The 21,715-nt window shown below is 45.3% G+C and overlaps 1 protein-coding gene across 1 annotated transcript in view; it reads left to right on the forward strand.

Moving 5' to 3' along the window:
- Window positions 1–203: 203 nt before the first annotated feature.
- Window positions 204–21,715, forward strand: part of LOC145402180 (uncharacterized) — a 145,200-nt gene continuing 123,688 nt past the window's right edge. Inside the window, exon 1 of the mRNA XM_080274296.1 lies at window positions 204–462. Within this exon, the coding sequence (XP_080130422.1) occupies window positions 408–462 (55 nt within the window). The 5' untranslated portion in view covers window positions 204–407. The remainder of the gene's footprint in view (window positions 463–21,715) is intronic.

A 21,715-nucleotide genomic window follows, 5' to 3' on the forward strand; every position in this document is an offset into this window, starting at 1 on the left:
GAGAAAGTGAGAGAATATGAAAAAATTGAGACAAAGTAGAATTTGGAATGAGTGAAATTTGGTGAAAGTGACTGGCAAATAATAAAGCTAAGGAAAGTGAGAGCATAAAATAGTGAAAGTGATTAAAGAAAAGTTAGATAGAATATGTGAAAGTGACAAGTTAGAGATAGAATGACAAAAAGAAATGACATGATTTAGAGACAGTATGCTAAGGTAGTGAAAGTGACTGGTAGAGAATATGATATAGTGTTTGACAAGATGCAACACAGGTGATAGTGACTGAAAATGACAGCTGTTATGGGAGACTCACCAAGCCTCACTTTCACCCTCCTCTGACCCCCACCCCCCCTACCCAGACGAACATGAGGGGGTTGGGGTGGCTGGGGGGGCTGGGGTTGGCGGTGATCATGAGCGTCACCTTCACCCTGGCTCTCTCGGATTCACTGGCGGCCGAGCAAGAAGGTGAGTCACTTTCACATTCATCCTGAGTCATTTTCAAACTTGTCACTTTCATCAATATTTTTTTGTTAATTGTGAAGGTGAGTCACTTTCAAATACATCCTGAGTAATTTTCAAACTTGCGTCATTTTCATCAATATTTTTTGGTGTCAATAGAGTAGCTTGTCACCTTCACCAACTTTTCTGAACCACCTAAGTCACTTTCACTAATACTCCCAGTCATCTTCGCAAGTTTAAATCAGTCATCTGTATTTATGAGTCAGTGATAAAATTTGAGTCACTTTCATGATCATATTCTACTCACTTTCATCTCAATACATTGTCACGTTGTCACTTTCATCACATTTGTATTTTTCGGTCATTTCTTCAGTCACTTTCCTTGTTATGTTCTACCGCTCACTTTCTCTAAGCTATCTCACTTTCTCTACACTATCTTTCAAGTCACTTTCACCTGTGTAGTGAGTCACAAAATATTTGTCACTTTCTTCATTTTCTCTACTTCTCACTTTCCACAAACTACTGCCAGGTCACTCACGTCATTTTCACCTTTAAGCTAAGTCATTTTCACAACCCATGTCACTTTCAGGTGTCACTTTCCTTTCACTATTTTTGCTCATTTTCCTGTCACTTTCACTTTATATCAGTCATTTTATTTCACCCTGTCACTTTCATTCTCTCAATGTCTGTCCCCTCTCTCTCTCTCTCTCTCTCTCTCTCTCTCACACACCCTCCCTATCACTCCCCATCGACACACCCTTTCTCTCCCTTCCTCCTCCTCCCTTCCTTCTTATCTCCCTTCATCTCCTTCCTTCCTTCAACCTTTCCTTCCTTCAATCATTCACCTCTTCCTTCCTTCAATTGTTCATCTCTTCCTTCTATTTATTTTCCTTCATTTCTTCCCTTCCTTCCTTCCTCCTTACTTCCTTCTTTCCTTTTCTCCAGCTCTTTCCTTCCTTCGTTTCTTTCCATCCCTCACCTCCCTCCTTCATTGTTTTTTTTTTTTTCTCTCTCTCTCGTTATCTTTTCCGTCTTGACTTTCTCTCTCTCTCTCTCTCTCTCTCTCTCTCACACACACACACACACACACACACACACACACTTCTCTTTCCCCATCCCTTTCTCACAATCACACAGTCACTTTCCTCCATTCTCTCTCTCTCTCTCTCTCTCCCTCCCTCTCCCTTATCAGCGACAGGGAGAGGGCGATTACTTGAGGGCGCCTTATCACGGCAGGGAGATAAAAAATGAACAGGGAGAAGTGAAGAGGGTTTGGGAGGGAGAGGAAAGAAAATGAGGGAGAAAGGGAGGGAGAGGAGATAGGGGGGGAAAAAAGGGAGGAAAGGGAGGGAGAGAAAATGAGGGACGAGAAAGGGAGGGAAAGGAGATAAGGGGGAGAAGAAGGGAGGGAGAAAATGAGGGAGGAAAAAGGGAGGGAGAGGAGACAGGGCGGAAAAGGAGGAAGGGAGGAAAGGGAGAGAGAGGAAATGAGGGAGAAGATGGAAGAAGGGAAGGTGGTGGGAAAGGGAGGGAGGGAGAGAATGAGGGAGGAGAAGGAGGAAGGGAGGGAGGATGAAAGGGGAGAAAGAAGTGTAAAAATGAAAAAGAGAGAAAACGGAGAGAGAGAGGGGGAGAGAGAGAGAGAGAGAGAGAGAATGCTTTGTCTTTCTGTGCATTTTTTCAGTTCCCTGTCTTTTAATATATCCTCTCTCTCTCTCTCTCTCTCTCTCTCTCGCTCTCTCTCTCTCTCTCACCCTTCACCCTATCGTCCAATCTCTTACATCACGTTCCTTCCTAGTTCCTTTTTCCCTTCCCTCCCTCTCTCACATTTTAATATCCTCTCTCTCTCTCTCTCTCTCTCTCTCTCTCTCTCAACTGGCTTTATCGTCCTCTTTCATTGTTTTTCTTTTTTTTTCTTTGTGGTGGTTGACTCTCTCTCTCTCTCTCTCTCTCCTCTTGTCGCAACATCAGGGGTAATTGAGGTAAAGGATGGTTACAAGGCACTAGATAGATAGATAGATAGATAGACAGATAGATATACACAGATTTATAGGTATGTGGATACTGACATAAATAGATATATGGATAGATAGACAAGCAGATAGACTGATAGATAGATGGGTAGACAGATGGATAGATAGATAGACAGAAAGGTGTATAGATAGATTTATAGGAAGGTGGATACTCTGAGACAGATAGATATATTGATAAACAGATATACAGACTGATAGATACACAACAAAAACAATAACAAAAACAACCACAACAACTTCAGTACGATGACGCCTTCTATTTCGTTGCAACTGTGTGTGTCCGATTTATTCTGCTGAAAAATCGGGGGGTATGCACGCTACTGAGGACTCTGCTAGGCTTGTTGGTGAAAGAGACACAAATTAGAGAAAGTGAGATAGTGAGAGAGTGAGTGAGAGAGGAGAGAGACTGATAGGAACAGTGATGGTCAGGGTGATACGAGAGAGAGAGAGAGAGACAGAGAGTGTGTGTGTGTGTGTGTGTGTGTGTGTGTGTGTGTGTGTGTGTGTGTGTGTGTGTTAATAGGCTTATGTACGTTAAGTAGAAGAGAGCGAGAGAGAGAGAGAGAGAGAGAGAGGGGGAGAGAGAGAGAGAGAGAGAGAGAGAGAGAGAGAGAGAGAGAGAGAGAGAGACTCAAGATCTTTACATTGATTACTACTTCTACACACGGCGATTCTCTCTCTCTCTTCCCCAGTCCCCTCCTCTCTGTATATCTATCTATCTATCTACTCCTATTCCACATTCCACTCTCCCTCTCCCTCCCTCCCTTCCTAAATATTTCTCTCTCTCCCTTCTTCATTTCACAACTCATTACTCTCTCTCTCTCTCTCTCTCTCTCCATTTCGTTACTTTATCCCTCTTTCCTACGCATTTCTCTCCCTCCCTCCTTCCCTCTCTCTCTCTCTCTCCCTCTAATCCTCCCTCCCTTCTCCCCCTCCTTCCTCCCTCCTCTCCCTGATTTCTTCCATCACTCTCCCTCTCCTTTCCATCCCTCCCTCCTTCTCCTCTTTTTCCCTCCCTCTCCCCCCTTTTCCTCCATCCCTCTCTCTCCCTCCTTCTCCTCTCTTTTTCCCTCCCTTTCCTTCTTCTCCTCCACCCCGTTCTCTCCCTCCCTCCTTCCTTTTCTCTCTCCCTCTCTTCTATCTTTCTTTGCTTCCAACACTCTCCCTCTCTCTCTCTCTCTCATTTCCCTCCTTCATCTCCCTCCCTCTCCTTCATTTCCCTCCCTCTCCCATTTTTCATCCATCCCTCTCCCTCCCTTCTTTCCTTCCTCCTTCCCTCTTTTCATCCATCCCTCTCTCTCTCCCTCCTTTCCTCCCTCTCTCCTGCATTCCCTTCCTCCCTCCTTCTCTCTCCTTCATCCCTCCCTCTCTCCATTTCCCTTCTTTCCTCCTACTTTTCCTTCATCCCTCCCTCCCTCCTTCATTTCACATCTCATTACCCTCTCAACCCCACCCAGCTGACTCAGGTATTGCTAATTACTTCATCTTATCATCCCTGAGAAACGAGTCTGCCTGGATATTGTTTACAGGCTCGCTGGCTAGCCTCGGGGGCCACTCCTGCAGCGGCCCCACTCATGAAGCGCGATGAGCCGGATTTAGGCCATCTCCGCCATTTTGTTTACAGGCGCCGCGATATAACTCGAGATTCTGGTGTGTTTATATTATTTGGGAGGTCGGATTAGGTCATTCAAGGGGTTATTTTGACCTGTTCTGTCCTAAAATCCTTAAAAATACCATAAAGACGCGTTGGAAGCCCCCCAAAATAAAGGTATGAGAAACCAAAATGGCGAGAGTTGGCCCCATATTTGGTCCAATGAAGCGCGAGTCTATGAAGGATTGTGGGTAAATATTTGGGCCCCTCAGTGAGCGTGGGAGCACCGTAGGCCACTCACCGAGCTTAAAGGAGCGTTTTGGGGGCCCTTGAACGAGCGTGGGGGGGAAACTCAAATGATTATTACTTATTCCTGGGCCACTCAGCGGGCATAAGGGGGATTTGCGTGGGCCCTGGACGAAGCTTAAGTTGGTGTGTTAATTTAGGGGCCACTCAGTGAGGAGGAGACAATTTCTTTCCCACTCACGCAGCGTAAGAGGCTCATTTTTCGGGCCCCTGAGTGAGCGTAATAGGCTCTTTGTTTACATTGGGCCACTCAGCAGGCATAAAGTGAGGGTGTTTAGGAGAGGGTGGGAAAGGAAGGCATAGTTCTTTCTTCTTTCTATTCTCTCTCTCTTTTCTTATCACTTTTCCTTCCCTTCCTTCCTTATTTCTATCCTTCCTTCTCTCCCAGTTCCTTCCTTCAGTAATCATATATTCCTTTTTTTCCTTCACTCTCTCCTCTTTCCGCCCTTCCTTCACCTTCCCTGTCCCTCCCTCCATCCCTCCTTCCTTCATTTATCCTCCTTCTCCCTACTTCACTCCTTCTCTTCCTTTTTCTTATCAATTTTTATATTCTTCTCCTTCCCTCTTCCTTCTTTCCTTACATTTCTCCTTCATTTATAACTATCACTTGTCCTTCCTTCACTCCTTCCTTCCTCTTTGTCCTTCCTTCCTACATTAATTATTCATACACAATCTTTCCTTCGTTCGGTCTCCTTTCTCACGTCCTCTCTCTCTCTCTCTCTCTCTCTCTCTCTCTCCCTTTTCAATTTTATCCCCCTTTTAATATATTCTCTTTTAATTCTCCCATATTCCTCTCTCCCCCTCTTTCACTTTCTCACTCTCTTTAATTTCACTTTTCCCATCAGTTTCTTTGCTCTCTCTCTCTCTCTCTCTCTCTCTCTCTCTCTCTCTCTCTCTCTCACATATTTTTCTTCCTATCCTTTTTTTCCTCCTTCCCTGTTCCTCTCTCCTCCCTTCCTCCTCCTCTCTCTCTCTCTTTCTCCCTCCCTCCCTCTTTTTCCCTCCCTCGCTCTCTCTCCCTCTTTTCTCTTAGTAAACCACTTAAACACGTTCTCTCTCTCTCTCCCTCCCTCCCTCTCTCCCTTCCCTCCCTCCTTCCCTCCCTCCTATTTTTTTTTTTATATTATTCTTGTTTTTCTCCCTCACTTCCCTCCTTAGTCTTGCTACTTCTCTCTCTCTCTCTCTCTCTCAACCTTATTCCTGCCTGTCCTTGCTTATCCCCTGCCTCACCCTACCTACTCCTGTTTCACCCTGCCTTCCCCTGCTTCACCCTACCTACCCCTGCTTCACCCTGCCTACCCTCGCCTCACCCTACCTACCTCTGCCTCCCTGCCTCACCCTACCTACCCCTGCTTCACCCTACCTGCCTCCCTGCCCACCCCTGCTTCACCCTGTCTACCCCAACCTCATCCTGCCTACCTCCCTGCCTGCCTCCTGCTAAACAGAGCGGCCGTCAGCTGTCAGGAAGTTTAGGCAGAGAGTTCGAAGGGCGGAGGGTCACAGGCAGGGAGGCAGGCAGGGTGAGGCAGGGAGGCAGGCAGGGTGAGGCAGGAGGGTAAGGCAGGGAGGCAGGCAGGAGTAGGAAGGGGTAGGCAGGGGAGGGAATGTGACAGGAAGGGTGTGGGAGAAGGGAAGGTTGTGTGTGTGTGTGTGTGTGTGTGTGTGTGTGTGTGTGTGTGTGTGTGTGTGTGTGTGAGAGAGAGAGAGAGAGAGAGAGAGAGAGAGAGAGAGAGAGAGAGAGAGAGAGAGAGAGAGAGAGAGAGAATGGAAAGTCAGTAGAAAAGGAAGGAATAAGGATGGAAGGGAGGAAGAGAAGACAGGGAAGGGAGAAGGGAGAAAGATAAGAAGGGAGAAAGGGGCGGAGGGAAAGATAAGAGGAAGGGAGGGGGGAGATAAGGAGAGATGGAGAGAAGTAAGAAGAGAGGGAGTGAGAGAGGTCAAGAAGGGGAGGGAGAGAGAGAGAGAGAGAGAGAGAGAGAGAGAGAAACTGAATGTAAGACAGAAGAACGAAAGAAGAAAAGAAGGAAAAGGAAGGAAGGAAGGAAAAGGCAGGAAGGAAGGAAGGAAGGAAGGAACCAAGGAAGGAGGAAGGAATGGAAAGATTGAGGAAGGACGGAAAGAAGGAAGGAGGAAGGAATGGAAAGATTGAGGAAGGAAGGAAAGAAGGAAGGAAGGAAAGAAGGAAGGAAGGAGAGAAGGAAGGAAGGAGAGAGGGAGAGCAAGGCACGTGTTGGGAGAAAGAAAAAAGAGCAAAAAAAAAGAGAGTGACAGGGAGGAAAAAAGCTGACAGGCTCGAAAGGTAATGAGAGAGAGAGAGAGAGAGAGAGAGAGAGAGAGAGAGAGAATGTGGAAGGCAGAAAAGAAGGAATGTAAGGAAGATTTAGATAGACACTGACAGATAGATAGATGGAGAGATAGACAGACACAGATAGACAGATAGATAGATTTGATATTAATAGATAGATAGATAGATAAATAAGGTTGATAAAAATAACCAATAAAACCAACCGAGAGAGAGAGAGAGAGAGAGAGAGAGAGAGAGAGAGAGAGAGAGAATCCCGAGCTGTCTCAAGTGACAAAGGGAGAGCAAAGAGACAGACAGGCAGGCAGACAGACAGACGGGAATGCGATGCGGGGGTATTAAGGGGAGGGAGGGAGGGAGGGAGGGGAGGGGGAGATGCAAGGATGGCGAGAGGGAGGGAGGGGGAGAAGAGAGGAAGAGAAGGAAGGTAAGGATGAGGAGGGGGTGGGAGGAAAGAGGAAGTCGAGGAGGAAGGGGAATGGGAGGGAGGGAGCGAGAGAGAGGGAGAGGAGGGAAGGGGAGGGGGAGGCTGTTGGGGGGGGAGAGGGAGAGACGAAGGAAAGGAAAGAGGGAAGGGGAGGGGAAGAAGGGGGAGGGAAGAAAGAAGGGAGGGAAGAAAGGAGGGATGGAAGGGAGGAAGAGACCAATACACAAGGTGGGGGAGAGGAAAGGGAGATGAAGGGAGGGAAGGGAGAGAGAACAAGGATGGATGAAGGGAGAGGAAAGGAGAAGGATGAAGTGAGGGGGGGAGGGGGAGGGGGAAGTAGGGGAGATAGTGAGGGAGGAAGAGTCTGAAATGGAAAGAGAGGAAGATAGAAAAGTAGTCAGCAGATAGATAGACAGACAGATGGATAGATAGACAAAGAGAGTACAAGAGTGAAACGCAGAGAGAGAGAGAGCAGATAGCTAGATAGATGGACTGACAGACAGACAGACAGACAGAGTACACACACACACACACACACACACACACACACACACACACACACACACGCAAACTTAAAAGAGAATAAAATCCAGAGAAAACGCGAAAAAAAACATCCAGCAAAAATCCCCATCGGCTCCAACCTGTCCCTGTATACAACTTCGCCGCTGATACGATTCCGGCATTTCCGCCTACTTTTTCCTTTTTTTTTACCTCGCCGAATTTTCCCACATCTCACCTGGCAGGAAAATGGAAAAGGAAAAAAAGAGGAATATATTTTTTCCTACCTTGGCGGGCACAGGAGCCGAGATGACCGGACGCCGAATCAACCAACCTGAAAATGTAAACAAACGGGGATTTAAATTTTTGGCGCGGGTTTTTTTTTTTTCGAATTTCTATTTTATTTATTTATTTATTTTTTAGTGGTTACTGAAGGGGATATTATTATTATTTGTGTGTTAGGTTGATGAGTCTGGTTGCAAAAATTCATCATTATAATATTATCATCATTATCACCATCATCATTGTCGTCATTATAATTGTCATCACTACCATCATCGTCATCATTATCATCACTACCACCATCATCATTATCATCATTACCATTACCGTCATCATCATTATCATCACCATCATCATCATTATCATCTTGAAATCCTCCTGAATACCTCTCAATCCCACCCAATCCTTTTAATCCCACTCAATCCCTCTCAATCCTCACCCAATCCCTCTCAATCCCACCCATCGCCACTCAATCCTTTAAAATCCTCATCCAATCCCACTCAATCCTTTAAATCCTCATCCAATCCCTCTCAATCCCACTCAACCCCATCGCCAAAATTAACCAACCCCTCGCCAAATGTTTAGCTGCGGAATTTCGCGGGCTCTTACTCGCCAAATTCGGGAAGCTAAACGCCTAATTAAGTGCACGCGAAAAAAGTCAATTGTTGTGGGAGTAGGAAAAAGGAGAGAGAGAGAGAGAGACGAAGGAGGGATGAGAGATGGTGATTCAAGAAGAGAGAGAAAGAGTGGGAGAGATAAGAGAGAAGAGAAAGAAATGGAGAGAAGTAGGGAAGAGAAGGAGGCTCAAGGAAGAGAGGGAGAGAAGGAAAAAGAGAAAGGAAGGCAGGAAGAAGGAAGGAAAAAAAAGGAAGAAGCAAAGGAAGGAAAGAAAACTGAGAGAGAGAGAGAGAGAAAATTAAGTGAGAGAAGGAAGGAACAGTGAAGGAGAGTCAGACGAGGGAGAGAAGGAAGGAAGGAAAGAAGGAAGGAGAAAGTTGCTTAGCACAGGAAATCTGCTTTCAGGATCTAAGGCCTGGAGAGAGAGAGAGAGAGAGAGAGAGAGAGAGAGAGAGAGAGAGAGAGAGAGAGAGAGAGACGATAAAGGGAAGGAAGAGAAAAGGAAGATTAGCAGAATGGAGGAAGAAGAAACAGGAGATTAAGAATGTGCAAGAAAGGAAGGAAGAAGGAAGATAAGAAGAAAGGAAGGAAGGAAGGAAGAAGGCGATAAGAAGCAAAACAAAAGGGAAGGAAGGAAGGAAGGCAGGCGATAAGTAAAAAAAAATTACCCACTAAACCACCAGGTGCCACAATTTAGTTATATGGTTACTACCCAGCGTAGTAAATGATTTCAGGGTGTACAAGAAACCATTTGGCTTGTCACTCGCTGCAGAGTCACCCATTGGCAGAAGCAAGAGGAAAGAAAGAAGGGAAGACAGAAGAGGGAGTGTAAAGTTACCCGTAGGCAGAAGGACAAGAAAAGAATGAAGGAAAGAAAGACAGAAGAGGATGGAAGGAAAGAAGGATGGAAGAGAGGAAAGGGCAGACACTTAAGAGCCGCACTGCATCAAGTGAGTGGATGGTGAGCGCCCCCACCTACCACATAATAATATAATAATAAGAAGAAGAATGATGATGATGATGAACTCAAATATTCGATACTTTTAGTAGTAGTAGTAGTAGTAGTAATAATAATAATGATAATAATAATAGTAATAATAATAATCAAAACCAATAAAATCAATAACTCAAGATAATCCAGCCTTCAATAATTAGATCTCATTATTTACCTGGCGGCCCCGACCTTGAACAGGTAATTACGGGTCATTAACGGTTAATTAGGCAGGTGTTATAACTCATCCAGGTACACAGGTGCTAAACTGTGTGCACTTCTATTTCACACACACACACACACACACACACACACACACACACACACACACACACACACACACACACACACACACACACACAGAAAGGTTATGGTACACTCAATCATACACACAAAAACACACAAATTAAAACAAAGACACACACACACACACACACACACACACACACACACACACACACACACACACACACACACTACACACACACACCACACAAAAATACAGAAAAGTCAACTAGTGCCTTCAGTAAAACACACACAGATTAAACACACACACACACACACACACACACATACAAATACAGAAAAGTTAAATGGTGCCCTGAATCAAACACACACAGATTAAAACACACACACACACACGCTACACAAAAATATAGTAAAAGTCAAATGGTGCCTTCAGTCAAACACACACAGATTAAAACACACACACACACACACACACACACACACACACACACACACACACAGTCAATTAATTTCAGGGGCAAAACTTTTCACGCAGCAAAAGCAACACTGGTTCGACTTTTTCCTTACCAAAAAATTTCGCTCACCTCCAAAAAAAAGAAAGAAAAAAAAAAACGCTCATATACACACAGACGAACAATCCTGGAAAAAAAAAAGGGATGCACACACACACACACACACACACACACACACACACACACAATTAGTCAAATGGTACCCTCACTCAAACATACACATAAAAAACACACTCAGATTAATACATACACACACACACATTAGTCAAATGGTACCCTCACTCAAACATACATACAAAAAACACACACAGGTTAAAACAAAGATACACACACACCTCGACACAGGCACAATTCTGTCTTATTTTTCATTTCCTTGCGTCACTTTTCTCTGCTCATCGTACGGACACACAAAGGCCTGAGCGAATTAGCCAATCTTTCTCGTGTTTGCGTTTTTGCGGCGGGGGGCGGCGGGAGGTGGCCACGTCCGCCATTTTGGTTCCGAGCCCCACCTTATTTCACCCCTTTCCATCATCAATCTCTAAGTCATTTTACGCTCTAACCTCACCTACCCTCCTATCTCACCTACATCCAACCCCACAACCGTAAATGAACCTTCCATGTCCCTAAAAATGGGGTATAATAAGGGGGAGTTGGATTCAAAATGGCGGACCTGGCCCCTACTCCGAAATAAGGACGTTTTTGCGACATGTCAAGTTTTGCCATCCGGATTCGTTCGTGCCGCGTTAGAAAGAGGTATTTATGACGTTCGGATACTGGCACTGGCTTTGGTTTCGTGGGAGAGAGAGAGAGAGAGAGAGGGGAGAAGAGATGATGAAAGGAAGAATGAAGATGATTATATTGCTAATAATAATAATAATAATAATAACAATAATAATAACCCAACCTAAACCCAGCCCAACCAACTTCCACCTCACAACCAGCCCTCCAACCCAAACCCAACCCAAAATCACCCTTAACAACCGCCAACCACCGAATTAATCTCCCACTTACTTTTAACCTCTAACGACCCTTGTAAATAGCCTAACAGGGGTCACGCGGTAGTTAAGACCTCATTAACCACTTTTCCTAATTGCTCTCGTCGTTAATTAGGCGAGGGATAATAAATTGGGTTGGATTTGGGTGAGTCGGGGTTGCTTTGGGTATCCGTGTCTGTCTCGCTTGGTCGTTCGAAGCGTTTGAGTCATTTTCTTTACCTGTATGTTTTCTTTGTGTGTTTTTTTTTTGTGCTGTTCTTGTTCTTTACTCTCTCTCTCTCTCCAATTGTTCTTCTTTCTTTACTGTGTATGTGTGTGTGTGTGTTTCTCCACTCTCTCTCTCTCTCCCCGCCTTCATCTCCATTTTTCCCATCTCACACAAATCCACCCATACCCTCCCTCTCCCTTCCTCCTCCACTCTAAGCTCCCTTAATCAATGCATTTTTCCCTCCCTTAATCCTCAGGGAGACCTCAATCTCCCTGTCTCCCTTCACTTGATATAAGGAAGAGAGATTTACTTGGGATTCCCCTTAAAAATGACTGATGCTCCGTTTTCTGTGATAAAATGTAAACAAAGGGATGGGCGAGGGAGACAGCGAGGTATTGAGAGAGAGAGAGAGAGAGAGAGAGAGAGAGAGATTAGAATTAGGGGAGAATGAGAGGATGAGGGAAGGACAATGGATACAGGAAAAAGAATGATATAGAGAGAGGGTGAAGGAGAGGGAACAGATAAAGGAAGAGGGGAGGAGAGGAGGAAGGAAGGAGGCAGGAGGAGAAGAGGAGGAAGGAAGAAGTGAGGAGAGGAGGAAGGAAGATGGGAGGAGGAGGAGAAGAGGAGGAAGGAAGAAGGGAAGAGGAGTGGAGGAGAAGGAAAGGATTAAAGAAGAGTATTAGAGGAGAGGAATGAAGGAAAGAGAATGAAGGAGGGAAAACTTGATGAGGGGAGAGAAAGAGAAGAAAGAGGAAAGGAAGGAAGAAATAAGGAAGGAAGGAAGGATGGAAAGAGACGAAGGAATGAAGGTCGAATGAGAAACAAAAAGAAGGAAGGGAGGAAGAGGCGAAGGAGGGAAGAAGTGAAGGAAGGAAAGAGAGAGAGAGAGAGAGAGAGAATGAAGGAAGTGATTGTCTCTCTCAGTACTAATCAAGATGTCCAATACCTCTCTGAAGGAGGGAGGGAGGGGAGGGGAGGGGAGGGGAGGGGAGGGGAGGGGAGGGAAGGAAGGGGAAGGGAGGGGAGGAAGGAAAGACAAGAAAGAACGGAAAGAGGGAGGGAGGGAGGGAGGGAGGGAGGGAGGGAGGGAGAGAGAGAGAGAGAGAGAGAGAGAGAGAGAGAGAGAGAGAGAGAGCAATTAAGGACGAAAGAGGCAGAGAAAAAGATAGTGAAGGAGGATTGGAGTGATTTAGGATGGAGGGAGGGAGGGAGATTGAGAGAGGGAGAGTAGAAGGAAGGAAGGAAGGAAGAAGGAAGGAAGGAAGGAGAGAGATTGGAGAGATGTTGTACAGAAGAGGGTAGAAGATGAGTAAGGAAGGTGGGAAGGAAGAACGGGAGGGAGGGAAGGAATGAAGGAAGGAAGCAAAAGGGGGAGGGAAAGGAAAGGGAAAATGAAGGAAGAAAGGAGGAAGCAAGGACGGGAGAAAGAGATGATGAAGTAGAGGAAAGAAAGAAGGAAGGAAGGAAGGAAGGAAGTCTCTCTCTCTCCCTCCCTCCCTCTCTCTCTCTCTCTCTCTCATATTGGACCATTGGGAAACGATACATATCACTCCTTCACCCTCCTTCAATCCTTCTTTCTCTCCTTCTTTCCCTCCCTCCTTGCAGCTCATCCATTTTTGCTCCTTCTTTCCTTCCTTCTTCTATTGTTTTTCTTCCTTCCTTCCTTCTCTCCTCTTTATCTCTTCCATCTTCTCCCCTTCTTTCTCTCCCTCCCTCCCTCCTTCCTTTCCTCCTCCCTCCATCTTTCCATTTTTCTCTCCTTCCTTCCTTTCTTCTTTCCTTTTCCTCACTGCATACTTCCTTCAATTCTCTCATTCATCTAACTATCCATCCATCCTTCCATCTATCCATCCATCCATCCATTCACCCACCCAGGCATCCATCCACCCACCCACCCATCCAACCACCCACCTATCCATCCATCCATCCAACCGTCCACCCACCCATCCAACCATCCATCCACCCATTCCTCCAACCGCCCAACCAACCATCCACTCATCCATCCAACCTTCCAACTTTCCTAACATCCATCCATCCATCCAACCATCCAATCTTCCACCTCTATTCAGTAGCACACCAATCACTCAGCGAACCATCCAACCATCCACCCGACCGTCCACCCATACTCGTTTTCTTTCATGTCGGACCCCAATAAAAAAAAAAAAAGTACAATATATATATATAAAAAAACTGAAATAAGCTTGAAAATATTTGAGTCTCCCATCGTGGACATTTCTCTTTTTTTTTTCCGTTTTCTTTTCCAATATATATATTTTTTTTCCTTCCTTTCCTCACTTTTTTCTCTATTCTCTATCTCTTTCTTTTTTTCCATTATTTCTCTCCATCTCTTTCCCTCTGTTCATTTTTTTTTATCTTTCTCTCTCTTTTCTTCTTCTCGTCTTTCTTTTTCTCATTTTTCTTTCTTTTCCCCTGTTCTCTCTCTCTTCTTTCTCCTCTCTTTTCTCTCTAATTTTCCCGCTTTCCTATATCTCCTCTCTAACTTTTTCCTCTTTTCATATATTATCTTTGTTTTTCCTGGTCTTCGTCTCCTATGCATCATTTTCCTCATTATCTTTGTCTTATGATCCGTTTTCATTTATTCTCTCATTTTCCCCACATATAATCTTTTGCTCTTTTTTTTATTTACTCTCTCTCCCTCTCTCTCTCTCTCTCTCTCTCTCTCACACACACACACACACACACACACACACCAAAACCGCGAGATAGTGAAATGTGGGTTGGTATTTCCGTAGAGTTTTTCAATTACTACTACTACTACTACTAAAACTACCACCACTACCACAACGGCCTCCACAGCTACTACCCACTACCACCATCACCTGTCACTCATCCATCCATACACCTGTAATCACCACAATTATCTCACCTTCCCCTTCTACCAACATCGCCCCTACCACAACTACCACCATTCCTACCACAACTACCATCATCCTTACCTCAACTACCGCCATCCCTACCACAACCACTCCCCCTACCACAACTACCACCATCTCTACCACAATTACCACCATCCCAACCACAACCACCATCTCAATCACCATTACCACAATCCCTACCACAACTACCACCATCCCAACCACAACCACCACTATCGATGGAGGGTAGCATGCAAATGAAGCAATGGAGAGAGAGAGAGAGAGAGAGAGAGAGAGAGAGAGAGAGAGAGAGAGAGAGAGCAATGCACAACAAGATGGAAAAAAGGAAGGAAACATATGGAGAATAGTCACGAAGAAGAGAAGAAGAGGAAGGAGAGTTGAAAAAGAACCTGAGAGAGAGAGAGAGAGAGAGAGAGAGAGAGAGAGAGAGAGAGGCTTACTTTTACTATGTCCAGTAATTGCTTGAGGAGGAGGAGGAGGAAAATAAAAAACGAAGAAAGAGCTGAAGGAGGGAGGAGGGAAGGAAGGAAATAAGGAAGGGGGAAGGAAGGGGGGAAGGAAGGAAGGGGGGAAGGAAGGAAATAAGGAAGGAAGGAAGGGGGGAAATAAGGAAGGAAGGAAGGGGGGAAGGAAGGAAGGAAGGAAGGGGGGAAGGAAGGAAGGAAGGAAGGAAGGAAAGGAGAGGAAGGAAGGGAAGGAAGGAAAGGAAGGAAAAAATAAGATAAAAGGAAAATTAATGGGCAAGGATGTAAAGAAGATGATGACAATGAAGGATGAAGGAAAAAATGAAGAACGAAGGAAGAATGAAGGAAAACTTAAGGAAAACAGGAAGGAATATGAAGGAAGAATTAAAGATGAAGGAAAGATGAAAGTGAGGGAAAATGAAGGAAGGAAGGAAGGAAAGTGAAGGAATGGAGGAATGAAGGAAAGTGAAGGAATGGAGGAATGAAGGAAAGTGAAGGAATGAAGGAATGAAGGAAAGCTGAAGGAGAAAAAAGGAGGGAAGGAGGGAGATTTGACAAGAGGAAAATAGGGGATTTTGTGAGGAAATGAGAGAGAGAGAGAGAGAGAGAGAGAGAGAGAGAGAGAGAGAGAGAGAGAGAGAGAGAATAAGGAATTAAAGAGACACGGAGGAAGGAGAGAAAGGAAGGAGGGGGAACGAGGAAGACAAGAAGGAGGGAGGGAAGGAAACGAAGGAGAAGGAAAGAAGGAAAGGAGAAATAAACAAACCAAAGGAGAAATAAACAAACCAAAGGAGAAAGAAGAAGCAAGGAGAGAAGGAAGGAAGGATGAGAAACGGAAGGATGGAAGGAAAGAAAGGATGAAGGAAGGGAAGGAGAGGAGGAAGTAAGGGAAGGAGAAGAAGGAAAGGTGGAAGGAAGATAATAAGCACAAGAGGAAGGAAAGAAGGGGAAGAAGGAAAAAGAAGGGAGGAAGGAAAGAAAGGAAGGGAGGAAGGATGGAAGAAAAGAAAAAAGGATGGGATGGAGAGAAGGAAGGAGGTGTGGAAAGGGGTGAACTGAAAGAAGAAGGGAAGGAAAGAGGGAAGGAGAGAGGAAGGGAAGGAAGGAAGGGAGAGGGAAGGAAGGAGAGGAGGGAGGGAAGGAAGGAGGGAAGGAGGGAGGGAGGGAAGGAGAGGGAATAATGATGGAGCCAGCAAGCTCTTCACAATATATTCCCTCCCTTTTTCCTGTCCATTCAGCACCTTCCCTCCTTCTCTCTCTCTCTCATTCACAAGATCCTCCTTCCTTCCTTCCTTCTCTCTTCTTTTATTACCATTTTCTTCCTTCCTTTTGTTTCCTTTTTTCTTCCTTCCTTCCTTCTCTCACTCCTATCCTTCTTCCTTCATTTATTTTTCAACACTTCCTTCACTTCTTCCTTCCTTCCTTCATCTTTTTAATTTCTATCTTTATCAGTCCTCCCTTCCTTCCCTCATCCTCCTTTATTTTCCTTCCCTCTTCCTCTTCACTTCTTTGCTTTTTCCTTCAATCCTTCTATTTCTCCTTCTTATTCATTTTCCTTTCCTTCCTTATTTCCTTCAGTTCCTTGCTTCCTTCCTACTTTCCTTCCCTCCTTCCTTTTCCCTCGTCATTCTTCTTACCCTCCTTCCTTCCGTCCCTGCTTCTCTTCTTACTCTCCTTCATTCCTTCACTCCCTCCTTCCTTCCGCCTTTCCTTCGCTCCAAATCCCTGTCTGTCTTTCTGATCTCTCTCTGCCTCCTTCCCTCCCTCCCTCTCTCTCTTCCTCCCTCCCTCCCTCTCTCTTCCACCCTCCCTCCCTGATTTCTTCCCCTTCCCTCCCTCCCTCCCTCCTCCTCTCTGATCTTAAACTCACTCACTCTCTCTCTCTCTCTTCCTCCCTCCCACCTTTTCCCTCCCTCCCTGATTTCTTCCCCTTCCCTCCCTCCCTCCTCCTCTCTGATCTTAAACTCTCTCTCTCTCTCTCACCCAGCAAAGGACTTTCACCCCTCCATCCCCCTCCATAAGTCCTATTCTCCTCTCCTTCATATTATAAAAATCGTGATAAAGATGAATGTGCGTTGCGATGTGTGTGTGTGTGTGTGTGTGTGTGTGTGTGTGTGTGTGTGTGTGTGTGTGTGTGTGTGTGCCTCTTTGCATGTGCACGTATATGTTTGCCAGGGTGTGTATACTGATTCACACACACACACACACACACACACACACACGTGACTTAGACAAAAGATTACGTGTTGCTTAATCAATAGAAGGCTAGGTTTATTTCTCTCTCTCTCTCTTCTCTTCCGTTTTCTATACTTTTACATGCATATTAATCTCTCTCTCTCTCTCTCTCTCTCTCTCTCTCTCTCTCTCTCTCTCGCGTTTTAATTTTTCCTCTCGCTTTTTTTTTTTTTTTTAACGATTTCCCTACCAGCTTACCCCCCTCTCCCTCTCCCTCCCTCTCATCCTCAATAACCCCCCTCTTCCCCCCCCCCCAAAAAAAAACACCAATTCCCCACTACCAGATCCGAACATATATCCCTAGCATATTACACCTTCCAAACAGTGGGTATTAGAGCCAAAAAGGTGACATGTAAAACTTTCTCTATGGGGTAGTCTTTCTAATTTTTTCCTGTCATTACCTATTTTTTATTTTTTCATGTATTTTTTTTTACTGGATTTATAATTAGCCTTCACTATTTTTTTTCTTTACTAATAAAAATTCTCATCCATATAATAGTCTGGAGGTAAGAATTAACTAAAAACTAAGTCGCCGCTTGCAAGAGGTTAAGAGTCTTGTGAACGGGCTCCCTAGTTCGTGTCCAGAGCCATGAAGAATAGATGACTTTAAGGTAAAAATATATATATATATATATATATATATATATATATATATTCCTAAAGTGACTGTGGGGTCATGGTTTTTCGAATTTCTTGACCTTGACCTTTGACCTTAGGGAACCAAATTTTGACAGCACGTACATTAACCCTAAGTCTATCTATCTGCCAAATCTGGTGGCGATAGATAGAGAAACAGCCGAATTATCCCCTAGACAAACTTATACAATTACCGGATAGACATAATGAGCCGAATGTTCCTCTCCTCTTTCTCTTAATTGCTCTGGCTAATGACCCCTAATTAAGCTGCTTCCTCTGACTTGATTAATTACCCAGGTACTCTGAGTAGTTGTAATAATGTAATTATAATGTCTAATTACTCTCCACTATGCAACCTGTATCTGAGCCTTTGTGTTCTCTGTTGTGTGACCCGGAATTAAGTTTTTTGTTGGATTGGATGGTTTGTTTTGATTGGGGGGTTGCTCTCTCTCTCTCTCTCTCTCTCATTTACCCCCTCTTCCTTCTCTCCCTACCTCTCTCTTTACAACTCTCTCTCTCTCTCTCTCTCTCCGACCTCATTTCCTTCATCCATCTCACTTACATCGTCTCTCCCTCGTTTTCTCTCCCTCCCTCTCCTCCCCCTGCCCAAGTTCATCTCCCTCCCCCTTCCCTTCCTCCCTCCCTCTCCTCCCCCAACCCACGTTCATCTCCCTCCCCCGTCCCTCCCTCCCTACATGCAATTTACTCCCTCTTCGATTCTTACCTACATTACCTCCCTCCCTCTTTTCTATCTATCCCTCCCTCTTTCCCTATCTATCCTTCCATTCCTTCACCCCTTCCTTCTCCTATCCCTCCTTCCTTCCCTCCCTCCCTTCTCCATACATTTCTCTACCCTCTCTCCCTCCTTCCTTCCTTCCTTCCTCCTTCGATCCCTCCCTCCCTTCCTCCTCCCTCACATCTAATGACACCCTTCTCTAAACTCCCTCCCTCCATATACTTCACTACCTCCTTCATTCCCTCCTCCCTCCTTCCTGACTTTCCTTCCTCCTCGCCTTCCCTCCCTCCTTTCCTCTCTTCCTCCCTCCCTCCATATACTTCTCTACCTCCTAAATTCCCTCCTCCTTCCTTCTCTCCTTCCCTTTCTCTGTTCCTCCCACGCTCCATATATTTCTCTACCTCCTTCCCTCCATCCTCTCCTTCCCCTCCTCTCTCTTACTTCCTGCATTATAACACCATCTAACCTCCTCCTGCTTCCCTACCCTCCCTCCCCCTTCCAACAACCACCTCCGTCTCTCTTTCCCTCTCTCTCTCCCTCCCTCCCTCCATCTATCCCCTCCCTCCCCCTTCCAACAACTACCTCCCTCTCTCTCCTCTCCCCTCCCCTCCCTCCCCCCTCCAACAACACCTCCGTCTCTCTCCCTCTTCCCTCCCCTCCCTCCCTCCATCTATCTCCTCCCTCCCTCCACCAACACCTCCTCCCCATTCTGCTAAGTAGCTCTCGCGATTTGGCCCATTAAGAGGTAGAAAAATGGCTGCCAGGTCTTCTCTCCTTCCCTCCCTCCCTCTCTCCCTCCCCCTTCCCCCCTCCCTGACTTTCCTTCTTTTACTACTTTCTTCTTTAGCCTCATTTTTATTCACCTCTCTCTCTCTCTCTCTGCCTTCTTTATTTTCCTTCTCTCCTTCCTTCCTTTATTTCCCTCACATCTCCGTTCTCCTTCCCTCCTTCAATTCTTCCTTCCTTCAGTGATGTCATCCCTCCCTCCTCTTTCCTTCTTTTCAATCCCTCCTTCCTTCTTTCCTTCCTTATATTTCCAATCGTCCTTCCCTTCTTCCTTCCTCCTTTCATCCCTTCTTCCTCCCTTCCTTCCCTTCTCCCTTCCTCCTTTCATCCCTTCTTCCTCCCTTCCTTCCCTTCTCCCTTTCATCCCTTCTTCCTCCCTTCCTTCCCTTCTCCCTTTCATCCCTTCTTCCTCCCTTCCTTCCTCCTTTTATCCCTTCTTCCTCCTTTCCTTCCCTCCTTCCTTCCTCTTTCCTTCTTTCATCCATTCTTCCTCCCCTCCTTTCCTTCCTTCTTCTTTCCTTCTTTCACTTCTTCCTCTCTTCCTTCATCTTCGTTTCTTTCACTCCTTCCTCCCTCTTTCCTTCCCTCCTTCCTCCTTTCCTTCCCTCCTTCCTCCTTTCAACCCTTCTTCCTCCCTTCCTTCCTTAGTTAGTTCCGTGTCATGTATCGGTGTAACGCATCTTGTTTCAGGCTTATATAACCGTGAGGAAATTAGAGGCTTTTTTGGACTTCCTTCACTTCCTTCATTTTCCTTCATTTCCTTCCTTCACTTCCTTCATCGTCATTCACTTCCTTCCCTCATCATTCACTTCCTTCATTTTCATTCACTTCCTTCCCTCATCATTCACTTCCTTCATATTCCTTCACTTCCTTCATTGTCATTCACTTCCTTCCCTCATTATCATTCACTTCCTTCCCTCATCATTCACTTCCTTCATTTTCATTCACGTCCTTCGTTTCCTTCCTTCATTTTGCTTCACTTCCTTCATTTCCTTCCTTCGTTTTTATACATTTTCATCATTTCCCTCCTTCATTTTCTTTCACTGACTTCATTTTATAGACTTTCAATTCCTTCATTTCCTTCCATTATTATCATTCACTTCCTACCTTCATTTATATACACTTCCATCATTTCCCTCCTTCATTTTCCTTTACTTCCTTCATTTCTTTCTTTCTTTTTTCATTTTTCTCTACGTTTTTTCATCCCCTGCATTCACTTTCTTTCTTCCTTCATTTCCTTCGTTCATTATTCATTTCTCCGCTCCCCCTTCGCACGCGCGGGTGTAACAACAATACCTCCCCCCAACAACAACAAACAACAACAACAACAACATGCGAGAATCGAACCCCGGACCACGACAGTTGCGTCCAATGAGGGTAATGTAGGCCGGCTTGTGATTGGTGGGGAGGGGAGGGGAGGATAAAGGGAGGGAAGAGAAGGGGAGGGGAGGGGAGGGGAGAGAAGGGAAAGGAAAGGAAGGGGAGGGGAGAGGAGAGAAGGAAAAGGAAAGGAAGGGGAGGGGAGAGAAGGGAAAGGAAAGGAAGGGGAGGGGAGAGGAGAGAAGGAAAAGGAAAGGAAGGGGAGGGACGGGAAAGGAAGGGAAGGAAAGGGAAGGGAAGGGAAGGGAGGGGAGGGAAGGGAAGGGAGGGGAGGGGGAGATGTTATTGTCTTCATTGCTTGTTTATCAGTCTTTACCTGCCGCTCCGTTTAATCTACCTGTCCGTCTATCTATCTATCTATCTATCCGTCTATCTATCTATCTATCTACCTTGAGGAGACAGAAGGACGTAGGGAAGTGAGGGAAGGATGGAGGAAGAAAATGAAGGAAGAAGGAAGGAAGGAAGGGAGAAAGGAAGGAAAGAAGGAAATGAAGGAGGGAGGGAGGGAAGGAAGGAAGGAAAGAGGAAGTTGGAGGGCAGGTGTAGTTGATTATGGAGGGAGGGAGGGAAGGGAGGAGGGAGGTAGACTAAAGGGTTAATTATTCGGCTGTCTTGCTATCTAAGTGGCTGTCTGTCTGTCTCTTGCTTTCTGTCTCCCTGTATGTGTGTGTGTGTGTGTGTGTGTGTGTGTGTGTGTGTGTGTGTGTGTGTGTTCACCTACTCACCTGTCTCCATATCTATCTACCTACACATCTCCCTATTTATCTATCTATCTATCTACTGACCTCTCCCTAAGTATCTATCTATCTACCCCTCTATCTATCAGTCATTAGAGAGCAGTAGACAGCACTAAATTACCTTCCCTTAATTTCTATCTATCTATCTATCTAGCCTTTACTCATTCTGTTCATCTCTCTGTATGTTGGTCTTAAGCTATTTATCTATCTGGCTGTCTATTTTGGTCTATCTCTTGCTTTTCTATCTATCTATCTATCTAATATTCACTCTTCATTATTTTTTCTCTCCAATAATTTCCTTTCTTATACAGTACCTACCTACCTACCTACCTACTTACCTACTCACCTACCTACTTACCTACCTACCTACCCA

This window comes from Coenobita brevimanus, chromosome 57 (assembly GCF_032717465.1).
Source record: "Coenobita brevimanus isolate Jiangsu-jjx chromosome 57, ASM3271746v2, whole genome shotgun sequence".
NCBI lineage: Eukaryota > Metazoa > Arthropoda > Malacostraca > Decapoda > Coenobitidae > Coenobita > Coenobita brevimanus.